This window comes from Physeter macrocephalus, chromosome 14 (genome assembly GCF_002837175.3).
Source record: "Physeter macrocephalus isolate SW-GA chromosome 14, ASM283717v5, whole genome shotgun sequence".
NCBI classification, from domain to species: Eukaryota; Metazoa; Chordata; class Mammalia; order Artiodactyla; family Physeteridae; genus Physeter; species Physeter macrocephalus.
Window position 1 is genome coordinate 121,059,743 of NC_041227.1, and position 21,355 is coordinate 121,081,097.

The window sequence follows — 21,355 nt, forward strand, 5'->3', positions numbered from 1 at the left end:
GGTTCGTGCCCCGGTCCGGGAAGATCCCACATGCCGCGGAGCGGCTGGGCCCGTGAGCCATGGCCGCTGAGCCTGCGCGTCCGGAGCCTGTGCTCCGCAGCGGGAGAGGCCACAACGGTGAGAGGCCCGCGTACCGCAAAAAACAAACAAAAACAAAAACAAAAACCAACAAAAAAAGTACAAGAACGAAGCGTATAAACAAAAAGGGGATTTCTTATCAGGATGAGAATATGTACGTTGGAAGCAAATCGCCAGAGGGTCCAGTTTGTGATGCTCTCCTTCCCCTTTCTGTGTGAGACCTGGGTATCTGGACGGTCACCGGCCTCGCAGCCTGAAGGGTTTTTACTGCAGGTGCACCGTTGGAAGGCCGCGCCGCAGAAGGCCCTGCAGCACATAGCTGGTCCCCGTCTCAGCCGCTGCACTTTGGCTATGACTCAAAGAATCCTAAGAGCTGGTTTAGAAACAAGAGGAAACTCACTTCTAAAATTCACATGGACTGGGCTGGACCAAATCTAAACTCTGCTGGAACCATGTTGACAAAGGTCAGTAGAATTGGAAGGTCACCCTTTGAAGTCAGCCTCTTTTTTTTGGCCGCCCCACACGGCTTGTGGGATCTTAGTTCCCCGACCAGGGATCGAACCCAGGACCCCCGTGCAGTGGAAGCACAGAGTCTTAACCACTGGACCTTCAGGGAAGTGCCTGAAGTCAGCCTCTGAACGGGGCTCGGCATCTGACCGAACACCTGGGTGAACTCCGGGCCGAGGTCTGTGTTTCTCAACTGAACTTCATTCTAAAGGATATCCCAAGCGGCAGCTCCAGTTCTGTGCTTGTTAAGTAGGTAGATTGGCATAGTTTGTCATTTTAGCTGTTTTGAAATGTCGTTTATAGGTACAGTCTTCTGTTTTTGTACGTGTTTTGACCCAAACGATAAAAATGTATTCTTTCAGTGAGTGGGAGTTGGGAGGTGAGGGGTTGGGTGCTGGGAGACTTTGGACAAACGCGTTATTTCCCCTCTGTTTCCTCATCCGTAAAATAGGGCCATGGAACTAGAAAATCTCTTCGGTGGGCCTATTTCTAAATGTCTTCGAATTAGGAACCATTTAGGTTAAAGGGACGAGTCCCACAGCTATACTGTTTCACACTCCGTCTTAGATGGGTGGGGGAAGGTGGGAGGCTGCTCTGCTTTGAGCCGCCCAGCTCCCCAGCTCCAGAATGTAATGGAGCCCAGCTGTTCATCCATTGGTTCATCTCCCAGTTTTATTGAGTACATATTATATGCCAAGCACTGTTTGAGGGGCTTGGGACACATTAATGAACAAAACAAAGACTCCTGCCCTCGTGAAACTTCCATCTGATTGGCGAAGACAGACAAGAAACAATAGCATGATAAATACTAAATATATAGAATGTGGGAAGGTGATAAAATCCTGTGGAAAGAAAGAAAACGTAGGGCAGAGCAAGGGAGATGGGGGCCTGGAAGTTGCCCCAGCAGTGGGCTGTGGTTTCTCCAGGCATGGCTCACTGGTCCTGCAGGGCCCAGCAGAAGCGTGGGGCCTTCCCTGACCACTGGGCCCTCCCCACACTCTGAGTGCCATCACATCATTAGTGTTGGGGTCACGATACTCATTTGTCCTCCAGTTGGTTTCTCATCTAATCTTCAGGCGGCCTGGTGTTGACTGCTCATGTATGTTTGCAAATCCTGAGCAAAAATGAGGTACTGAGTATAACTGTTGTCAATTTTTAACAGTAACATAACAAGAGAAAGTTTAAAAATCTGTCAAGGAAACCTCAGAAGGCCCTGTGACTTGGAACAGAGCCAGCAATTCTTTGATTTTTTGATGGTTCTGCTCCCAAATACACATGTGATGTGTGTGTGTGTGTGTGTGTGTGTGTGTGTGTAAATTTATTTGTCCTCCAGTTGGTTTCTCATCTAATCTTCAGGCGGCCTGGTGTTGACTGCTCATGTATGTTTGCAAATCCTGAGCAAAAATGAGGTACTGAGTATAACTGTTGTCAATTTTTAACAGTAACATAACAAGAGAAAGTTTAAAAATCTGTCAAGGAAACCTCAGAAGGCCCTGTGACTTGGAACAGAGCCAGCAATTCTTTGATTTTTTGATGGTTCTGCTCCCAAATACACATGTGATGTGTGTGTGTGTGTGTGTGTGTGTGTATTTTTAAAATATTTATTTATTTATTTTTTTATTTATGGCTGCATCGGGTCTTAGTTGCGGCACGCGGGATCTTTCGTTGCGGCACGCGGGCTCTCTAGTTGTGGCGCAGAGCGCATGGATGCTCAGTAGTTGTGGCACACGGGCTTAGTTGCCCCGCGGCATGTGACTCAGTTCCCCGACCAGGGATCAAACCGATGTCCCCTGTATTGGAAGGCAGATTCTTAACCACTGGACCACCAGGGAAGTACCTATATATATATATATATATATATATAAATTTTTACAAACAAAATTAAATAGTTTTTTTCTATTGTGGAAGTATTTATAAGATCTCCAGATAAATTCAAATACTGCAAGAAAGGCATAAAGCCAGGTTTAGGGAATCTGACCTCGAAGGCACAACCTCCCTCTGAACAATCCAGTGACCTCATCCAGTCATTCTGTTAGAGTTCATTTCCCACTTGCTATGGTCTGGTTTTGCAAAGAAGAAAATGGTTTTCTTTACACAGAGAGATTAAGAACAAGTTTATCTGTAGTTTTGGTACTCGAACTGGGGACCAAACCACAGCTGCTTCTAAAACCAACCCTATGTCACCCTTATCTGATGGTTCAGTACTTGGAAGTCTCTGGGGCTTTTGGTGAGGGGGGCAGGGTGGGGGGAGTTCAATCACTTACCCAATTTGTGGTTTGGAGAAGAACAGAGATCTCCCTTTCGGTTTAGGAGGTGGCTGGTTTTAGAGTCTATGGCAAGTACATGTACTTGAGAGTGACCCACCTCCTCCTGCATAACATTAGTCTATTTCTATGGTGTTTCTTTTCCCCCACCCTGAACCTTAAAGTGAATCAGATTATTACTAATTTCCAGTGTTGCAATAGTTAAAGATAAATGGGGACACTGGGATGTTGAAAGACCAGGATGGGGCATGACTGTGTTCAAAGGCATCAAGACTTCTAAACTCTCATTCTCATGTGGGTTTTGAGCATGTTTTGATTGGTTGAGGGCCAGAAGAATCTACAGTAAAGCGTGAGGAGAGGTGAGGGCCTGCTAAGCCATGGATCATCATGCTTCTGAGCTACAGGGCACATCCAACCCAGTCTTCTTCTTTTTTTTTTTAAATAAATAAATTTATTTATTTATTTTTGGCTGCATTGGGTCTTCGTTGCTACGCGCCAGCGTTCTCTAGTTGCGGCGAGCGGGAGCTACTCTTCGTTGTGGTGCGCGGGCTTCTCATCACGGTGGCTTCTCTTGTTGTGGAGCACGGGCTTCTAGGCGCGCTTGCTTCAGTAGTTGTGGTACGTGGGCTCAGTAGTTGTGGCTCACGGGCTCTAGAGCGCAGGCTCAGTAGTTGTGGCGCACGGGCTTAGTTGCTCCGCGGCATATGGGATCTTCCCGGACCAGGGCTCGAACCCGTGTCCCCTGCATTGGCAGGTGGATTCTTAACCACTGCGCCACCAGGGGAGTCCCTAACCCAGTCTTCTTACTTTATAGAATCAGAAACTGATGGCCAGAGAAGTTTAATGACTTGCTCAGAGCCCAAACCAGGACACATATTCCTGTGCCCTGTCTCATTGTCTATGAGCTTCCCTGGTCCAAAAAACATCTGTTGAGCATGTGCCAGGCTCTGGGGATACCTTGGGGTTTTTGTCCTTGGAGTTTAATTTTTTTTGGCTGTGCCACGCAGCATGTGGGATCTTAGTTCCCCAACCAGGGAACAAACCCGCCCCCTCAACGGTGGAAGTGCAGAGTCCTAACCACTGGACCTCCAGGGAGTTCCCTTAACTTGGAGTTTAAAGGATGATTAGCAGGTTTTGGGGTTGCATGAACATAGGATAGGCCAAGGAGCAAGCAGAAGGCCTGAGCAGGGAAGTGTGGGCTCCGACTGTTAAGGAACTGCTCTGGACGCGGCCCGGGCATGCTGCCAGGTCAGCTTCTGGAAGGCACAGTCATGGAGCCTGCCGTCTTTTCCCCGGTATTGCACTGTTTCTCTGCTAGATATGGTAAACTGCTTGAAGGCAGCAGTCTTACAGGCCTTGAGGCTTCAGCACCTCATGCAAAACAGGACCCTTCTTTCTGTGTATCTGTAGGAGAAAAGAGTCCAGTGTGGGGTGGGGTTGAAATAGGTGAACCAGCAAGTTAGTTGGATGTAGAAGAGTCAGTCAACAGGAAGAAGCGTGAACCAGGGAGTGCCTGGAAGAGCCTGATAAATACTGCATGTCCTTGCCAACCTGCCTGAGGAACGTGAGCCTGTGATCCGGGACTAAACGTCGATCCCTGAGGTTAGTGCCCATTGGATTTCTGCCGCCTGTAGCAAAACTAGCCCTGGAAGTGACTGCGGGTACTGCAGAGAGGGAGCCCCCCGGGGAGGAAAAAGAGAGGAGGGGGCCTGCTTCATTCCTTCCGAGGGGGCTTTGTGATCCCGTGCGTGGTGTCTGGACAGAGAAGTCTCTCAGAGGAGGGGTCTCGAAAGCAAGAGCCCTCGCGTTGGAGGTTGTTCTGTAGGCCACATTTCACCACAAAACCAGCATTGTTAAACTCCCCCATGAAGTTTCAGCGTGTTATGCTCCTGTTCAGATGTAAACCGGCTAAGCAACACTAATCTGACGTTAGTATCAATGAAAACACCAGAAAAGACTCACCTGGGGTGTGAACACAGACTGGTATATCTAACGCTTCAGCTTCGAGGAGCATTTTTCCCTCCAGACCTGCTTTTACACCTGTATGAACAGCATGCCCTCCTGCTCTTTCTGTGAGCTGCATAGGAAACAAATAAAACATGGATTTTGCGGCCCACTCCATAAAAGTACACACTTGGCCTTCTTTTTTTTTTGCCACACAGCGCGGCTTTCAGTATCTTAGTTCCCTGACCAGGAAGCGAACCCATGTCCCCTGTAGTGGAAGCGCGAAGTCCTAACCACTGGACCGCCAGGGAATTCCACACACACTCGGCCTTCTGTCTGCTTCCCAAGCCCCTCCTTGTCCCGTTCCCCGCTCTGCTTTCTCTCTCCAGCAGCACTGGCCCGATAGGTCCTCGAACACAGCAAATTATTTTGTCTCAGGGCTTTCACATAGGCTGTTTCCTCTGCCCAGGAAATTCTCCCCTTCCTTCCCCCATTCCTGTAGATCTTAACTCAGATGTTACTCCTTCAGAAAAACCGTTGACACTGTGATCCACACTCCCTCACATGAGACCAGATTGGCTTCTCCTTTTATTCTCTTACAGTCTCTTTCATAGCACTTACTGCAATTTGCTATTCTGTTTGTGTGATATTTTTACTGCTGTGGTCCCTTATTAGACTATAAGTTCCATGAGGGCAAGAATCAGATCACTGTTGTGATTAGATCCTGGGGTCTTACACAGCTCTTGATAAATCAGCGTCACAAGAACTGACACTTATGTGATGCTCCCTGTACACTAAGAGCTTTACATATATTAACTCATTATGCATATTAACTCAACACTCGTTTGAAGTCGGTATTATTGTTGTCCCCCATTTTACAGGTGAGAAAACCAAGGCACAGGGAGGTAAGTGACTGCCCTTCTAGCAGCCACGTTATATTGCCCAGGCACGAAAAATGAAGCTTAACAAATATATGTTGAATTGTTCAGCATCTTCAGAAAATGACGGCTACTACATAAGTGAGTTTCCAGGTAATTCAAATACAGTCCTAGAACTTGTAATGTAGTACCGTTTGGTGAAAACCTTTTCAGCAGTTATACTCTTCTTCCTTCTTAAACACCACAAGCCAAACCTATTTTAACCTTGTCTTAATTATTCTGGATTGTCAGCACCAGCTCTTACACTATCGCTGTCTGCCCACCAGAGTAAGAGATGGGGAGCAATTGAGGTCTGGGGCAGAGTGGATAATCAGGATTTGAGTTTTGTTTACTTTCTGATGGTATCTTTGGCCAGCACCAATTTTTTTAATAAAATGATCTTCCCTAATATTTACATAACTCTTGTCTTTGACATTCTTAATATTTATTTTTCTTTCCAAGCATTCAAAGGGATATTGCTGTTCCTTAGTTTTCAACAACAACAAAAAGATTTGGAAGCTTAGCCACCTTGCCCCACAGTTCAGATACCCACGGAAGCCAGTCTTCTGACCTGGAGAAGTTGGCATTGAGATTGGGTGACCTCCAGATGGGGCAGAAGACTGACGGGGACAGCGACTTTACAAAGAGAGGTCCCTGGGAGAATGGAGCCTGTTGGCGGTAGGGCATGTCCTGTTGAAGCCTGTCCCCTCCCCTCTCCTGGCTCTGGACAGCCGTTTTTCCTTTCTCCGGAGGGAGTTCTGTCCTCCTTGGTGTCTGGAAGGGATTCTTCCTTGAACTCAAAGGCGTGGTATCTCCTTGCTGGTAATTCTTTCCTGCTCCTGTTTCCCGCCTACCCTTGATGAGCTGGAGGAAGCAGCATCCTTCCATCTCAGCCAGTTTCGCAGTCCTCAGTTTTCACACCACAACTCCATAGGTTTGGTTGTGCCAACAGTGTTCCAAGCAGTTTCCGACGCTTTCCTGTCTCTGTCCAAATGTGTGAAAGTTGCATTGAGATGCTTACATTTGCCTCTCAGAGGAGCCTAGAAAATAGAAACCTATGCTGAGGGACTTCCCTGGTGGTGCAGTGGTTAAGAGTCCACCTGCCAATGCGGGGGACACGGGTTTGAGTCCTGGTCCGGGAAGATCCCACATGCCGCGGAGCAACTAAGCATGTGCGTCACAACTCCTTCTAGCAGCCACGTTATATTGCCCAGGCACGAAAAATGAAGCTTAACAAATATATGTTGAATTGTTCAGCATCTTCAGAAAATGACGGCTACTACATAAGTGAGTTTCCAGGTAATTCAAATACAGTCCTAGAACTTGTAATGTAGTACCGTTTGGTGAAAACCTTTTCAGCAGTTATACTCTTCTTCCTTCTTAAACACCACAAGCCAAACCTATTTTAACCTTGTCTTAATTATTCTGGATTGTCAGCACCAGCTCTTACACTATCGCTGTCTGCCCACCAGAGTCAGAGATGGGGAGCAATTGAGGTCTGGGGCAGAGTGGATAATCAGGATTTGAGTTTTGTTTACTTTCTGATGGTATCTTTGGCCAGCACCAATTTTTTTAATAAAATGATCTTCCCTAATATTTACATAACTCTTGTCTTTGACATTCTTAATATTTATTTTTCTTTCCAAGCATTCAAAGGGATATTGCTGTTCCTTAGTTTTCAACAACAACAAAAAGATTTGGAAGCTTAGCCACCTTGCCCCACAGTTCAGATACCCACGGAAGCCAGTCTTCTGACCTGGAGAAGTTGGCATTGAGATTGGGTGACCTCCAGATGGGGCAGAAGACTGACGGGGACAGCGACTTTACAAAGAGAGGTCCCTGGGAGAATGGAGCCTGTTGGCGGTAGGGCATGTCCTGTTGAAGCCTGTCCCCTCCCCTCTCCTGGCTCTGGACAGCCGTTTTTCCTTTCTCCGGAGGGAGTTCTGTCCTCCTTGGTGTCTGGAAGGGATTCTTCCTTGAACTCAAAGGCGTGGTATCTCCTTGCTGGTAATTCTTTCCTGCTCCTGTTTCCCGCCTACCCTTGATGAGCTGGAGGAAGCAGCATCCTTCCATCTCAGCCAGTTTCGCAGTCCTCAGTTTTCACACCACAACTCCATAGGTTTGGTTGTGCCAACAGTGTTCCAAGCAGTTTCCGACGCTTTCCTGTCTCTGTCCAAATGTGTGAAAGTTGCATTGAGATGCTTACATTTGCCTCTCAGAGGAGCCTAGAAAATAGAAACCTATGCTGAGGGACTTCCCTGGTGGTGCAGTGGTTAAGAGTCCACCTGCCAATGCGGGGGACACGGGTTTGAGTCCTGGTCCGGGAAGATCCCACATGCCGCGGAGCAACTAAGCATGTGCGTCACAACTACTGAAGCCCGTGCGCCTAGAGCCTGTGCTCTGCAACGAGAGAAGCCACCGCAATGGGAAGACCGCACACCGCAGCAAAGAGTAGCCCCCGCTTGCTGCAACTAGAGAAAGCCTGCGTGCAGCAACGAAGACCCAATGCAGCCAAAAATAAATAAATAAAATAAATAAATTTATTTAAAAAAATAAGGAAACCTATGCTGAGATTATGGAAATCCCGTGGCATGAGATTTTATTATTTATTTATTCAAAATTTACTTTATTGAAGTGTAGTTGATTTACGATGTTCTGTTAGTTTCTGCTGTACAGCAGAGTGATTCAGTTATATATATACTTTTTTCATATTCTTTTCCATTATGGTTTATCACAGGATATTGAATATAGTTCCCTGTGCTATACAGTAGGATCTTGTTGTTTATAAGATTTTCTCTCCCATGAAAAAGTCAATATTCAGACCCATATTTCCTTCTTTTTTTTCGAGCATCTTATTCCTGCTAAGTGAAGCAGTCACGGCTCACTGTGTGAGGCTCATTGGTGTATGTATGTCATTAAAATGGTCCTTGCTGTTCAAAGGAGTTGTCCCATGCTAATCAGTAATGTGCGTTTCCTTGGCACTGGCATGAAAAGAGTGACTCGCTTCATCAAAGGAATGGGCAGTGGCCACTGTATCATCATCATCATCATCAAAGAGCACTTTTTTTAAACCTTTAGAACTGGGCTGGATAAATGTATTGCAGGAATTTTTTTTTATGGTGGCTAAGTCTGTGACCTTTGACTTTCTGTGATGTTATCCCCGCCCACTTAGATCTACAGTGAGATCTCAGGAATTTTTATCCAGAACATTTTTTAAAGACCCCACCCTGTATAATTCGCAGTGCCTTTTGGCATATTGGGTGTCTATGTAGAATCTACAAATTACCAATTTGGTGTCTCATCCAAAAGATACTACCCCCATATCAGAGGAGAGTGCTGATCTCCATCTGCCCCAGCAGGACAGCTCAGCAGGGTTGAGCTCCAGGCCTCAAGTAATTGAAGCTTATGTTTCTCAGAGAACCATGATTTAAAGCAGTGAAATTGTAGTGTGGTGTAGTGGGCAGAGGTCCAGAAGGGGAAGCGGAGACCTTGGCTCCAGTCCTGTGTCTACAGTTAGCTGTCTGTGGTGCCTTGGGATAGTCACTTCACCTCTCTGGACCTTGACTTCCTCCTCTGTGAACTGAGAGGTTTGGGTAAGGTGATCTTCAGTTATTTTCATCTCTGAAGTTACATATCCCAGAAGCTGTAAATAGCCCTTCCTGTTTGATCTGTGTTGTGTGGAGACATGTGGACTTCAGTGACCATCAGCTAGTTGGAGAGGGGCAGGTGGCGTGGTGGACTGGGCCAGCAGGGCAGTGGGTAATCTTCAGATGTACTTCAGACAATGGGGATTCTGGCTAGGGCAAGTCAGTCTGGCCGGGTAGCTCAACTTCAGGCATATTTCATAGTGTTTGACTTTCATTATAAAGCTTGGCAACATCTGGCAAGCATAGGTGGCAATTATGTCATAAATACAGCTGTTTGTAGATAATTTTTATTTAACTGGAGCATTTATCCACTTTCTACTCAACCCCTTCCATTCCCCTCCCCCCAAAAGAAATCTCTCACCAAGTGTAAAGAGCAAAATTGACAGTTTCAGATTAGTTGCTATTATCAGGACTGAAAAATTTGGTATCTAATTGAGTCTTTTTTTTTTCCCCTTGGGGTTCTTGTATGAAGACTTCCTAATAATAGGTTTAACTGCAGTTGAATATACATACTCAAATGGATCAAATCTGGCTTTTTGTAAGGCAGGTAGTCCCTTTCTGAATTTACGGTCTAAGTCAGACCTTTATTAGTTTAGTTTGTTTACGATGCTACTCCATTAAGGTAAGTGAGCCTAATATGTTTCTCAGTTTTTACAAGGCCTGAATTGCTGCTGTTTCCCTGCAACGAAGACAACAAAATAATAGTGGCAAGAAGTGCATTCTAAATCGCAACCTTGGGACTTCCCTGGTGGTCCAGTGGTTCAGACTCCATGCCTCCACTGCAGGGGTCACAGGTTCAATCCCTGGTCAGGGAACTAAGATCCCACTTGCTGCATGGTATGGCCAAAAAAAAAAAAAAAAAAAAAAAAATCTCAACCACTAAATGATGGTGAAACCTTGGGTTTTAGGGTTTTTTAAAATTATTATTAATTAATTAATTAATTTATTTATTTATTTTATTCTTGGCTGCGTTGGATCTTTGTTGCTGCACACAGGCTCTCTCTAGTTGCGGCGAGTGGGGGCTTCTCATTGTGGTGGCTTCTCTTGTGGAACACGGGCTCTAGACCCGTGGGCTTCAGTAGTTGTGACATACAGGCTCAGTAGTTGTGACCCATGGGTTCTAGAGCGCAGGCTCAGTAGCTGTGGCTCACGGGCTTAGCTGCTCCACAGTATGTGGGATCTTCCTGGACCAGGGCTCGAACCCGTGTCGCCTGCATTGGCAGGCGGATTCTTAACCACTGTGCCACCAGGGAAGTCCCTGGGTTTTAGTTTTAATATTAGAAAATGCTTGAGGACCTTAGGGATGTGATGCCACCCTAAGAACAAGGGCTTGGTTCCTTGTGGTGAAGGGTCTCCTGTAGCGCCTTTCATGCCCAAATGTATTTCTTCCTCCCTTGGTGTCGATGTAAGTTGATGGCAGAGAGACCGTGAAGACAAATGGAACTGCCAGCTGCTTGAACTTAGACTCTTAGCCTGGGGCCCCAGAACCAGTTGGGGAAAGTATCTTCACCTGTTGTGAAATTAGCATACCTTTCCTCTCAGGAATAAAGTGGAATGTTTGAGGAACCTTTTATCAGACCCATTAAAGGAGTAGCCTGAACCACTGAAGAATTGTTAACTGTCTTGGGTGGTGGTGGATTACACCACATGCAAGAATTGCCACAAATACTAGTTTAACTCTCTTAGTTGCCTTAGTTTGGAAACCACACAGTGCTGTTCAGTTAGGCCCTGACATTTACTGCATCCCAACCAGATACCTGACTCCCATCCAAAGCAAATGTCATGGTTACCTTTATTGACCTAGTATCAGGAAACACAGCAGCCGATGGGCTGGTTAGAAGGAACTATATGGTTGATAGTTATTGCTGACCTACACACAGGTAAACAAAGTGTAACAGGATTTGGAATGATTTTGTAATCGATTGAAATCGTTAAGACATAGACACAATTAAGTTTCTTAATATCACCAGTGTTTTAATTCTGTTCTTAATCTTTAGTCTACTGAATTGGGATAAACCCAATGAGGTTTCTGTGTCACTCTGTACAAATGACTATACAGAAGTCTCCACATTTGGAGTGGAGTGCTTTACTCTTGGATCAAGTGTGTAAATGAGATGGGGAGTGGGGAGCAGGGTTTGATTAGAATAAAAATCTTTGTCGTATCTGTCTAATCAGGCCTTTACCTAAGATACCTTCAAAGGAAGGCCTTTGGGAGCTGCTAGTTTAGCCTGCTGTCCTGGTCATTATGAGGCGTATACTCATGTAGGCTTTATTTTTCAACAAGGGACCATTATGTAATGGGTGTGTGCTGGCATTTACTGGGTACGGATTTCAATCTTATGCTATTTTGGTGAATTCTTGGTAGTTTTTTGGCCACCATTGAGCACAGAGTCTTCTACCATGTGGCCAAATGGCATTAGAATGCTTGGTAGTTTTGTGAAGCAACCAGAATTGCAAATAGCCAGGCTTTGCTGGAGTTTACAGCCTGAAGTAGATAATATGGCTGCAAATTGAATTGTAGACACAGATGTCCTTTTTCTGAATGTTGTTTAGTGCCTACCAAGGGACTGTGTTACATAATACTATTTTGAGGAACTTCGTGCTGAATTGCACAGGTTTCCTTTTTTTTTATTTTTGGAGAGAAGCCCTTTAGGGCTGGCATCCGTTATGGCACGCCAGGAAGTGTCTTACCCATACCTCTCAAAATCAGCTCACCCATCCTGCAGCTTTCAGCTGATTATAGCCAGCAGAAGGACCCAGTCTATTTGCCATTAGCCCTCACCTCTGCTTTCGTATCCATCAGAAACCTCCCTCACCACGTGCACACACACACACACACACACACACACACACACACACGCAGTCTTACTTTCTCTCCCCTTTAGGGTCCTTTGCCATTGGTACGTCCCCCGGCAGAGAATGCCCTTCTCACCTCTGAGCCTTATTGCTCAGGTTAATAATTATAAGCTCCGATTCCCTAGCACCTTCTAATCCATTTGCAATTTATTACTCTACATTTGGTGACATGCAATTTTAATTGTTTTAAGCTTTTGCGTGTCCTAAGTAGCAAAACAAAATAGCTTGGAAATCTTCCTTATGTAATCCTTCCCTCACTTGCGTACCTGTTTTAAGTCTTACCTATGATACCATCATGTGTATTCATCAACCAACCAAAAGTCCCTTCCCTTTGGCTTTACCTCTGTGGCCCACTGTCCAGTGGCTTTGAGCTGTGGCAGGGAGCCCCGCACTGCACGAGGCAGACTGGTTGTTGGTGGCAGGGTGTAGGTTCCAGGGATTTAGGTGCACACTACGTTGTGTAAGGATATTCTATTGGAAACATGCTAATATCCATGCTAGACTTACACAAGTATGGTATTTATAGTTTGGAGGAATGGTTTTCTTAACCTTAAGTAAATAAAACTAAAGTGAGGCTTATGCAATATAACATTGCCTAATCCAATGAACACTGAAGAAAGATTAGTTAAAAAAAATAAAACAAAACACCAACAACCCCCAAAACCCCAGCCTCTCAGCTAATCCTGGAAATCAGTGTGGTACTCCTAAAAGAAAAAATATATATGTCATTTTGTTATTAGCCAGATTATTGTATTCTAATATTATTATAGATGTTTTGGTCTGTTGGAATGGAGGTAAGAAGGGGAGAAGTTTCCCGGGAAAGATTTTTATTCTAATCATTTTTACTGTTTTTACTTCTACTATGCTAGTGCTGCCATATAAATTGAGCTTTTGGAGACGGACACTTGGGTTAGACCCGATCAGTTTGCACACCACCTGAGAAGTGCATGGCTCTCTTGTTCACAGTGTGGGTCTTCTCTGTGTGTGCACAACTTTTTTGTGGGGGTAGAACACACTAGTTTGGGAAATAGAAACGATACTGCGGTACTCATCAAGTGTAGATCACTTTGGAAAGCTGGATATGAGACGTGTGTGCGTGGCCCACTTTTTCCCCCTGACTTTGAGATGAAAGGTCTGTGCCAAGTTTATTAATCTTATTTCTGAGCCTTGTTATTAGGTATTCTGTTAACCTGTGGGCTGGTTCTTGAAATACCTATCTGGAATTTAAGAATTGTGTTTCTTTGGAAAATGCAGCCTTTTGGAAAACCTTGATGGGGAGCACAGGGCTGCCCTGTGTTCTGAGTCTCAGAGCAGCATGCAGCCTGCTTCCTGCTGTGCTTCCTCAGGTGCCAGAGGGTGGGTGCAAGGGAGCAGCCACTCCAGTGATAGCCTGGCAGCTGGAACCAAACCCCGGCCTTGCTGACTCTTCTCCTCCAGCTGCTGGTGGTGAGCCACCTCTGGCCTGACCCATCCCAAGTACTAGTTCAGAAATTGGTGGGTTTGTGTTAGAGGCTTGTTTCATTTGTTTCTGTGCTGCCTAAACACATATCTGTCCCTTGTGTCCATAGTGCTCTTTACTGAAGACTTTCTCTAAACACAGTTATCTCAGAACTTGTTTTAGAAGACTTTTTTTTTCTTACCTGAAATACAAGCAGTTGAGGTAGTTAATGCAGGAGCAACTGACAATTAGCTGAGTTTAGAATATTAGAGAATGAAATCGTCGGCGACTACTACCTTTTAATCATCTCTGTATGAGCAGCTGGCAGCTGCTTCCATGTCTTTGTGGGAAAAGCAAAGCAAGTGGTGCATTTTATGCAGTGGTGTAGCTGCTGGACTTTGGGAAATCTTGCTTCATAATCAGAACATTGAACATGAGGATCCAGCCCCGGAATTATGTTTTCACGGGAGGGAGTTCTGGCTGAGCAGGGCGGCAGTGAGGACTGTTTTTACCACAGAATCAACATAAGTGAAATAAGCTGGTTTTACAGACACCCACTTTCCTAGCATCATCTGGTCCGAATTGCCAGGCTCCATGGTCCTCAGACGGGGCATTTCCAGAATTGTTATGTCAGGGTCACCTTGTGTGAGAGGACGTATGTGGCCAGACTTCCATGAGGACCAATTAGCTAATGGATGTCTCGTTTTAGGCTGGACGAGATTCCCTGCCACTACCTCTACAATGTCACTGCAATTACTTTTTTAGAAGTCACTGTCGAAGCCAGGAGTGTATAACCCACTTGTCTGAAAAATGAGTCAGATTCCATGTAATCAACTTGAAACAGATCTGCAGGATCAGCCTTTTCTTTCTGCTTTCAGGCTCTCTGGAAACTAGTTTGCATAACTCTAGGGCCTGCTGCTAATTCATCCATTGCAGGGAAAAGGGAGCATTGACAGGGTGAAGGTGATATGCAAGGTCATTATTGTGAAGCAGTGTTTTTAGATGCTTAGGTACAAATAGTTCTCAGCTGTGCTCAATATCGCACATCGCATCTAGAAGCTTACTGAAGTCACGTGAGTTATAGCAACTATATCTGAAAGCAAACATTTTCATGCTTTAAAAAACCTGGGGGAAAAAGGCAGAAATTTTGTAATATTAATTTGCCTCATGAGAGAATAACGCTGTTCAGAGTGGCTCGTTCTAATTTGAAAACGTCAAGAGCTTCAAAGAAGAGAAGAATCTGTCGGGTTGATAGGGTTTGTGATGTGACTGTGGACATTGTGATTAATTCAGCGCTCTCAGTTGCTAAATTCAACTCCTAGCCAAACCTGGTCTTTTTGAGATTTTTAGAAGACTGTATTAGTTATGTGATTAGTGTTTTATTTCGAATCACCAACCAACCATAGACAGTTGCTCTTCCTGTGGTTTCCAAGATGCTCAAACAAGGCAGGTGGCTTTTGTTTCCACACTAGTAGTAGAGCAGCACTGATATGTTTTAGTAACTATTGGCCCCTTTTAATATCAGTACTCTGACAAGATGTATTGGAGGCATTTAGTTAATTATAGTTGTACTGTAGGCTTTAATAACAGCAAAACTTTTCTATTCCGGACACACACACTCTGACTGGGAGACCTCTGTGTTTCTAAACTTTTGTCCCTTGTTTGGTGGATATCAGTGATCAAAGGTGATCAGGTTGCCTAATATCCTGAGGTGGAAAGCGCTTCTCGAACTTAGGGGCTCGCTGAAGCTCCTTTAAATCCCAGCTTGTCTTCCACCTGCTAACTTGGCCATCACCTTTATATTTTATGAAAACTTCATTGCATATTACATGATCATATTATAGAAAATTTAGAAAATAGAGGAGAAAAACTATGGCTTTAATTTTACAATATTTTCTTCATTTTTTTTTCTATAGATATATTAAAAAATAGCTCTGTGTGTGTGTGTGTGTGTGTGTGTGTGTGTTTAGGACTGTTTCAGTCTCAAGGGACAGAAACCTAGTTCCAATGAGTTTAAGAGGGGAATTGATTGCAAGGATTAGATGTCCATGGGCCCAAGGACAGGAGCTTGGCCAGGCCTGAGGAGCAGTGGAGGCCAGGGCCCCTCTCCCAGCCTTTCAGCCGTGTTTCTTCTCAGGCCTCTTCCTTCCTTCCTCCCTCCCTCCCTCCTTCTCTCTCTCTCTCTCTTCCTTCCTTCCTTCCTTTCTTTCTTTCTCTCTTTCTTCCCTCCCCCGCCCCCTTTCTTTGATTCTTTCTTTCCCTTCCTTCCGTTCTTCCTCCCTCTCATCCAACTTTTTCCACATGGCAGAAAACATAGCCACAGAAATCTCCCAAGTTTAATTGCTTAGTACATCAACCACCCAGATTGTTCAGCCCAATTCTGGTGTGATTCCCAAGACCTTAAAAATGGTTGTTCCTAGGGTAACTATGTGACAGATGGAGGGGATTTCCACCTGTTGGCGCCCAGATATGCATACATCTTCCCTTTTCATTTATTCAGTCTTCCACTGCCCCCACCTGACTTCATGCGGCCACCTCACATCAAGCTGCAGACCCATTCCCCTTTCTCAGTGAGAGGCAGCCTGCCCACCCCTCCAAGTCCCATTTGGCTCCAGTCCTCAGTGATGCTCATAGGGTCACTGTTCTCCAGGCCAGGCGCTCCGGGTGATGTGTGTGCCTCTGGTTCAGGTGTGAGCAGGTCCAGATGGGGCTTGTCACCATCAGTACCCTGTGACTAAAATAATTTTAAAACCCCCGAAATAGTTGGTGTCCAAGACCTTTGGATGCTGCCTAGGGCAGATGCTACCCTTGGGGCTTCCATTTTCCTAGCCAGGTTGTACTGAGACTGATTTCCTAGTTGCAAAGGTGGCGTTAAAAGCAGACTCTTCTTCTTCATCCTTAAGGCTTTACATGGAGAGTAGACTCAGCGGGTAGGGGTAAGGCTTGCTGTTGTTTCCCTCATTCCAGGTGAGGAGCCCTGGCCCTGGGCAAAGTGGAGGGCGGAACTTCTTCCCCTCTAGGTCAGACACATGCAAGAGGTGAGAGGAAGTTCTGGCAGCTGCTTCACCCCTTTGTCAGGGGGTTTCCACCTTGGAAAAGGAATGCAAGGACTGGAGTGTTTGTTCTGCCACCTCAGGCTGCCCTGGAGAGAGCCATTAATTGAACTTTCCCTTTTGAGGGATTAACTAGTGTCATCCTGGCTTTTACCAAGAGTGACCAGGTATTTGGGGATCAGGCTTCCATGCACAAGTAACCCTCCAGTCTCTATGTTTCATGCTAAAAGCCAGCCATACTCCTATATTTTAAAAATAGCATTTGTACCAAAATTCAAACTGTCGCAGTGTAAGCAAGTTGCCTTGACCTATTTTTAATTCAAGACCTACAGGAACCAGCTGATTGGTGGGACAGTATAGTGACAAAGAAAGAGAAAAATCTCATTACAAGGTGGCGTTGCTGAGTGGGCCCAGACCTCAGAAGGGTGTTGTCCTAGGAAACCGTACCAGCTATCACCTGCTCATGTGTGTGTACACGCGCACACACGCGCGCACACACACACACACACACACACACACACACACAGCTGCTCCCATGGAAACCATGTGGATGAGCGTACTGTTCCTAGTAGAGCTAGAGGACGGGCAGGCCAAAAAAAAAAGAATCTGTCCAGTATAGTTATAACCACAGCGTGCATTAAAGTTTGGACTCTATATTTTTCACATGATAACATAGGCAAGCATTTTTCTACAGTGTAGATTCTTTCAAGTGCTATTTTAATAATTACATAATATTCCATTGACTTTGTCATAATTTGTTTCAACCATTTAGAAGTTCAGGTCTTAAAAGAAAAGAAATTGAGGTCTTTCCTGTTTTTTGTGTTTGTAAATGGGCTGTAATGAGTAGCGTTGTGCAAAGAGCTTTTTCCATATCCAGAGTTATTTCTCTAGGATGTAGAAGTGGAACTACAGGATCAGAAATATGAGTACTTTTATGCTTTCCAGAAAGATTGTGCTAACTTATAATTTTCATTGCCAATCAACAATGGATGCGACAGTGAATTTCACTACCTTTGGCTTTTTTCTGTAAAATATTTTTTTAAATTCATTAAGCATAAGAAGTACATTTTGATTTAAATTATATTTTGATTATAAGTAAAGAAAAATTTGCATTATGTTTTTTATATATTTTCTTTTATAACATGTCTCTCTCAAAATCTTGGTGTTTTATCATTATAGAAACTCTCTGTGAGTTTATGAGAACTGTTTTCCCTATTTTGCTTTAAATACTTCCCCCAAATTCCCTGCCTTTTAAAATATCGTTAAGTGCGTGTGGGTGTGCGTAGGTGTGTTGGCATTCTTCTTTATCATGGAGTCTTGCAAGATAACCAGGTTTTAGAAGGTAAAATATAACCAAGAGAAGGACGTCAGAAAGCTGAGCATACTTTCTCTGTTTCAGTGGAGGCTGGCCTTGGATTATTTCAGCATCCCCATCCCTGACATGTTAGGTCACAAGCCCGTGTGCAGGAAGGATTGCTGCTCAGATAGAATCAGGCAACCTGGTTCTAGTCCTGACCCAGCTGTTGTCCAAGATGTTGTCCATCTTGTCAGTTCAGCAGCAAACCTCGATGGGAACTTAGGCTCGTCAGCTTCGGTTTCTTCATCTGTAAGGTGGTGGATTTTAGAAGGATAACTTTTGGGGTAAGGGAGGGGCCTGTCTGTGGTCGTGCATGCCCAAGGTGAAGACTCATATTGACCACGTAGATTCTTCTACCTCTCATTGCAGATTTTTGGAAGTCCCAGCACTGTGACACTTCCTGAAACCTTGTTGTTTGTGTCAACCCTGGACGGAAGTTTGCATGCCGTCAGCAAGAGGACAGGCTCAATCAAATGGACTTTGAAAGAAGGTAATTTGGATTTAGTCCTTGGGTAACATGGACATTTGCTCAGCTGCTTCCAAAGAAACATTCCAGAAAAAGAGAAAAACAGTTATACATTATTTAATAAAACTACAAAGGATAATGGAGTCAAGGAGAAGAGAGGGGTTGCACTCAAAGGGTATGTTTACAGCTTGAGTTGTGAGTATCCGCTAAGTGCATCAGTTGAGACAAGCTATATCTTTATTATTATTATTATTATTTTGCTTCTGTCTGGATTTCATGTCTAAATGGCTCTAGGCTTTTCTATTAATAGTTCTGGCTGGTTGGTCTTTAGGAAGACATGCTGCTTTAAATTTTTTTTTGAGTTCTAATGATTAGAATCTTGTAATCATAATTACAAGAAGGTATCTTCTCTAACCTCAAATTACTGATTTGTTTTTATAGAGGCTGAAATAACTGAGGGCTGTAAGATTTGACATTCATCCAAGTTAGTCACTTTATTGGCTCTTTACATCAAGGGAAGTAGAGGACTGAGCTTGTCTCTCATTTAATCTACCATGCTTCCATTTTATGATCTTGTCTTCCTGGTGATGTTTGGCTGCGTGGAGTCCCAAGAGCTGGGAAATTGTATTCAATTCCCAAAGTAATCTTCCCGGATAAACGCCAGGCAGATCCCAGGATTGGGGGCTTCAGAGTCATCTCTGTTATTCAGTCCTGTCATAATTCTCCTTTGTCCCTAAATTCGGGTCTGACCGGTATGTCCTCTTTCGTAACTAATCTGTGACTTATTATTCTCATGAGCACAACAAGTGTTTTCCCTTCATTAATAAAATGTTCCAAAACAGTATTTTACATGGAAAAATATTGGCGTGTATCAGAAGGTCACACATCATCTTGTCAATTCAGCAGCAAACCTAGTTACCATCCATAGATGCCGGCAGCTGGGGTACCACAGACTGCCCTGCCTCACCTGCTGGGCCTGCTTGGATCAGCAAGGACTTTAAGTGACGGAAAGGACCAGGTCTGTCAGGAGTGAGGGGCCACAAGAAGATGGGAGGGCCCAGTTTTGGCAGTGCCTTCCAATCTCCCAGAATATTATCTATGCTCTTTCTCCTCATGTTTATGCAGAGTTCTTTATATTTCAGAATTTCTGATTTTGTCCAGAGATGAAAATCAACAAGTCACAAAAGGATTGAGATAAACATTTTCACTGTTAAATGTTAGGGCTGGTCCCTCAGTTTCAGTATTCCCAGGCAGGGCATTTTTGCCCCCAAGCCACTTCATTCTTCCGCTTTGCTTTTCCCTACATGTATTGTTTTAAATTGATCTCCAAGTCTTAATTTCTGCAAGTAGCCTCGGCTCTATCCAGCAAAACCGTGTCCTGCCTCGTTTGTTACTTAGCCAAACATAAGAATCAATCTGGGGACTTCCCTGGTGGCGCAGTGGTTAAGACTCCTCGCTCCCAATGCAGGGAGCCCGGGTTCGATCCCTGGTCTGGGAAATAGATCCCACATGCATGCCGCAACTAAAGAGTTCGCCTGCCGCAGCTAAGGAGCCCTCCTGCCTCAGCTAAGACCCAATGCAACCACATAAATAAAAATTTTTTTTTAAAAAAATCCATCTGTTCTGTCCTGTAACTTAGAGCTTAAAGAATTTGCCTCCTTTTAAATTTAACACATGTTTAGAGAGCTTAGTCTGTGAAAGATACCGTATGGGGCACAAAAAAGAAAAAGACAGCCCCTGCCCTCAAGGAGCCCACAGTCGGGAAGGAGAAATGACAAGTACATAGAACTTCAACCGGGAGCAGCCTTGTAACTGCCAAAGAGAGTGCTAGGGACTGCTGTGAGCCCGTGTCCAGCCGCGGGGGCGGGAAAGGCTCCACGCGTTGGAGCTGAGCCTTGGTGGATACATTGACTTTCAGTTGGGAGTGAGGCCTGGAAAGGAGCAAAGGAGGCGCCAGGTCTGGGGTGTGGGCACTGGTCCGGTTTGGGAGGAGCTTAGGGATGGAGGTGGAGGGAGGGAGGCAGGGGGGGATATTGAGCCCTGTGGTAGCTCTGAGCCATTTGTACTTGAGTGAACAGGAAGTTGGGAGCCATTGACACGGCTGAGCAGGTGAGTGACTCAGCAGGTACTCTGCTTCCACATTCATCCAGCAGCAGTGCATGGGGTGACTAGAGACGTGAGACACACCTGAGAAAGAGGGGCAGCGAGAAGGGAAGGTGTGGGAAGTATGAGAGGCGGGCCAGCAATAGAATCAGGAGAATCCAGCACCTGGTTAGGTAGGCAGAGCAAGGAGGAGAAAAAGGACACTTAAAGGCAGAATTAGAGCCGATTAAGGCCTAGTAATTTCAAGTAATGAAATTCAATTCAGTGAAATTTCGATGTGTTCTAAGTCACATTGTTTTTCTGAGAATAAATTGGCTTATTTTAGCTAAATTCAGCCCTGGGTAGCCTCTCTGTCTCTATTTCTATACAAAGATTAAAGATGGTAACATATAGAGACCCTGAGTTTTCAATTTAATTTTAACCTTGCAGTTATAACTGAAGATTTCAAAATTGGTATTTCTAAACCATTAATACGTAAGTAGATTATAAAGGTATCCAGATACTGTTCTAGACCCTGAGGATACAGCAAAATACTTGCCCTCATAGAGCCTTCATTCTATGGGGCGAACAGATACAGAGATAAAGTACATAGTAGTAACTGACAAAAGATTAATCTCCAAAATATACAAGCAGCTCATGCAGCTCAATATCAAGAAAACAAACGACCCAATCCAAAAATGGGCAGAAGACCTAAACAGACATCTCTCCAAAGAAGGTATACAGAT

At 44.7% G+C, this 21,355-nt stretch overlaps 1 protein-coding gene across 3 annotated transcripts in view; it reads left to right on the forward strand.

Moving 5' to 3' along the window:
• Positions 1–21,355, forward strand: part of LOC114487773 (serine/threonine-protein kinase/endoribonuclease IRE1-like) — a 51,237-nt gene that overhangs the window by 10,620 nt on the left and 19,262 nt on the right. For 2 of the 3 annotated variants that reach the window (XR_008619392.1, XR_008619393.1), the window contains exons 3-4: positions 352–542; positions 18,431–18,551. Coding sequence is in view for 1 of the 3 variants with exons in the window: in XM_028499830.2 (XP_028355631.1) it covers positions 18,431–18,551 (121 nt within the window). In the remaining 2 variants the exon portion in view is untranslated. The remainder of the gene's footprint in view (positions 1–351; positions 543–18,430; positions 18,552–21,355) is intronic. The other variant, XM_028499830.2, reaches the window with a different exon arrangement.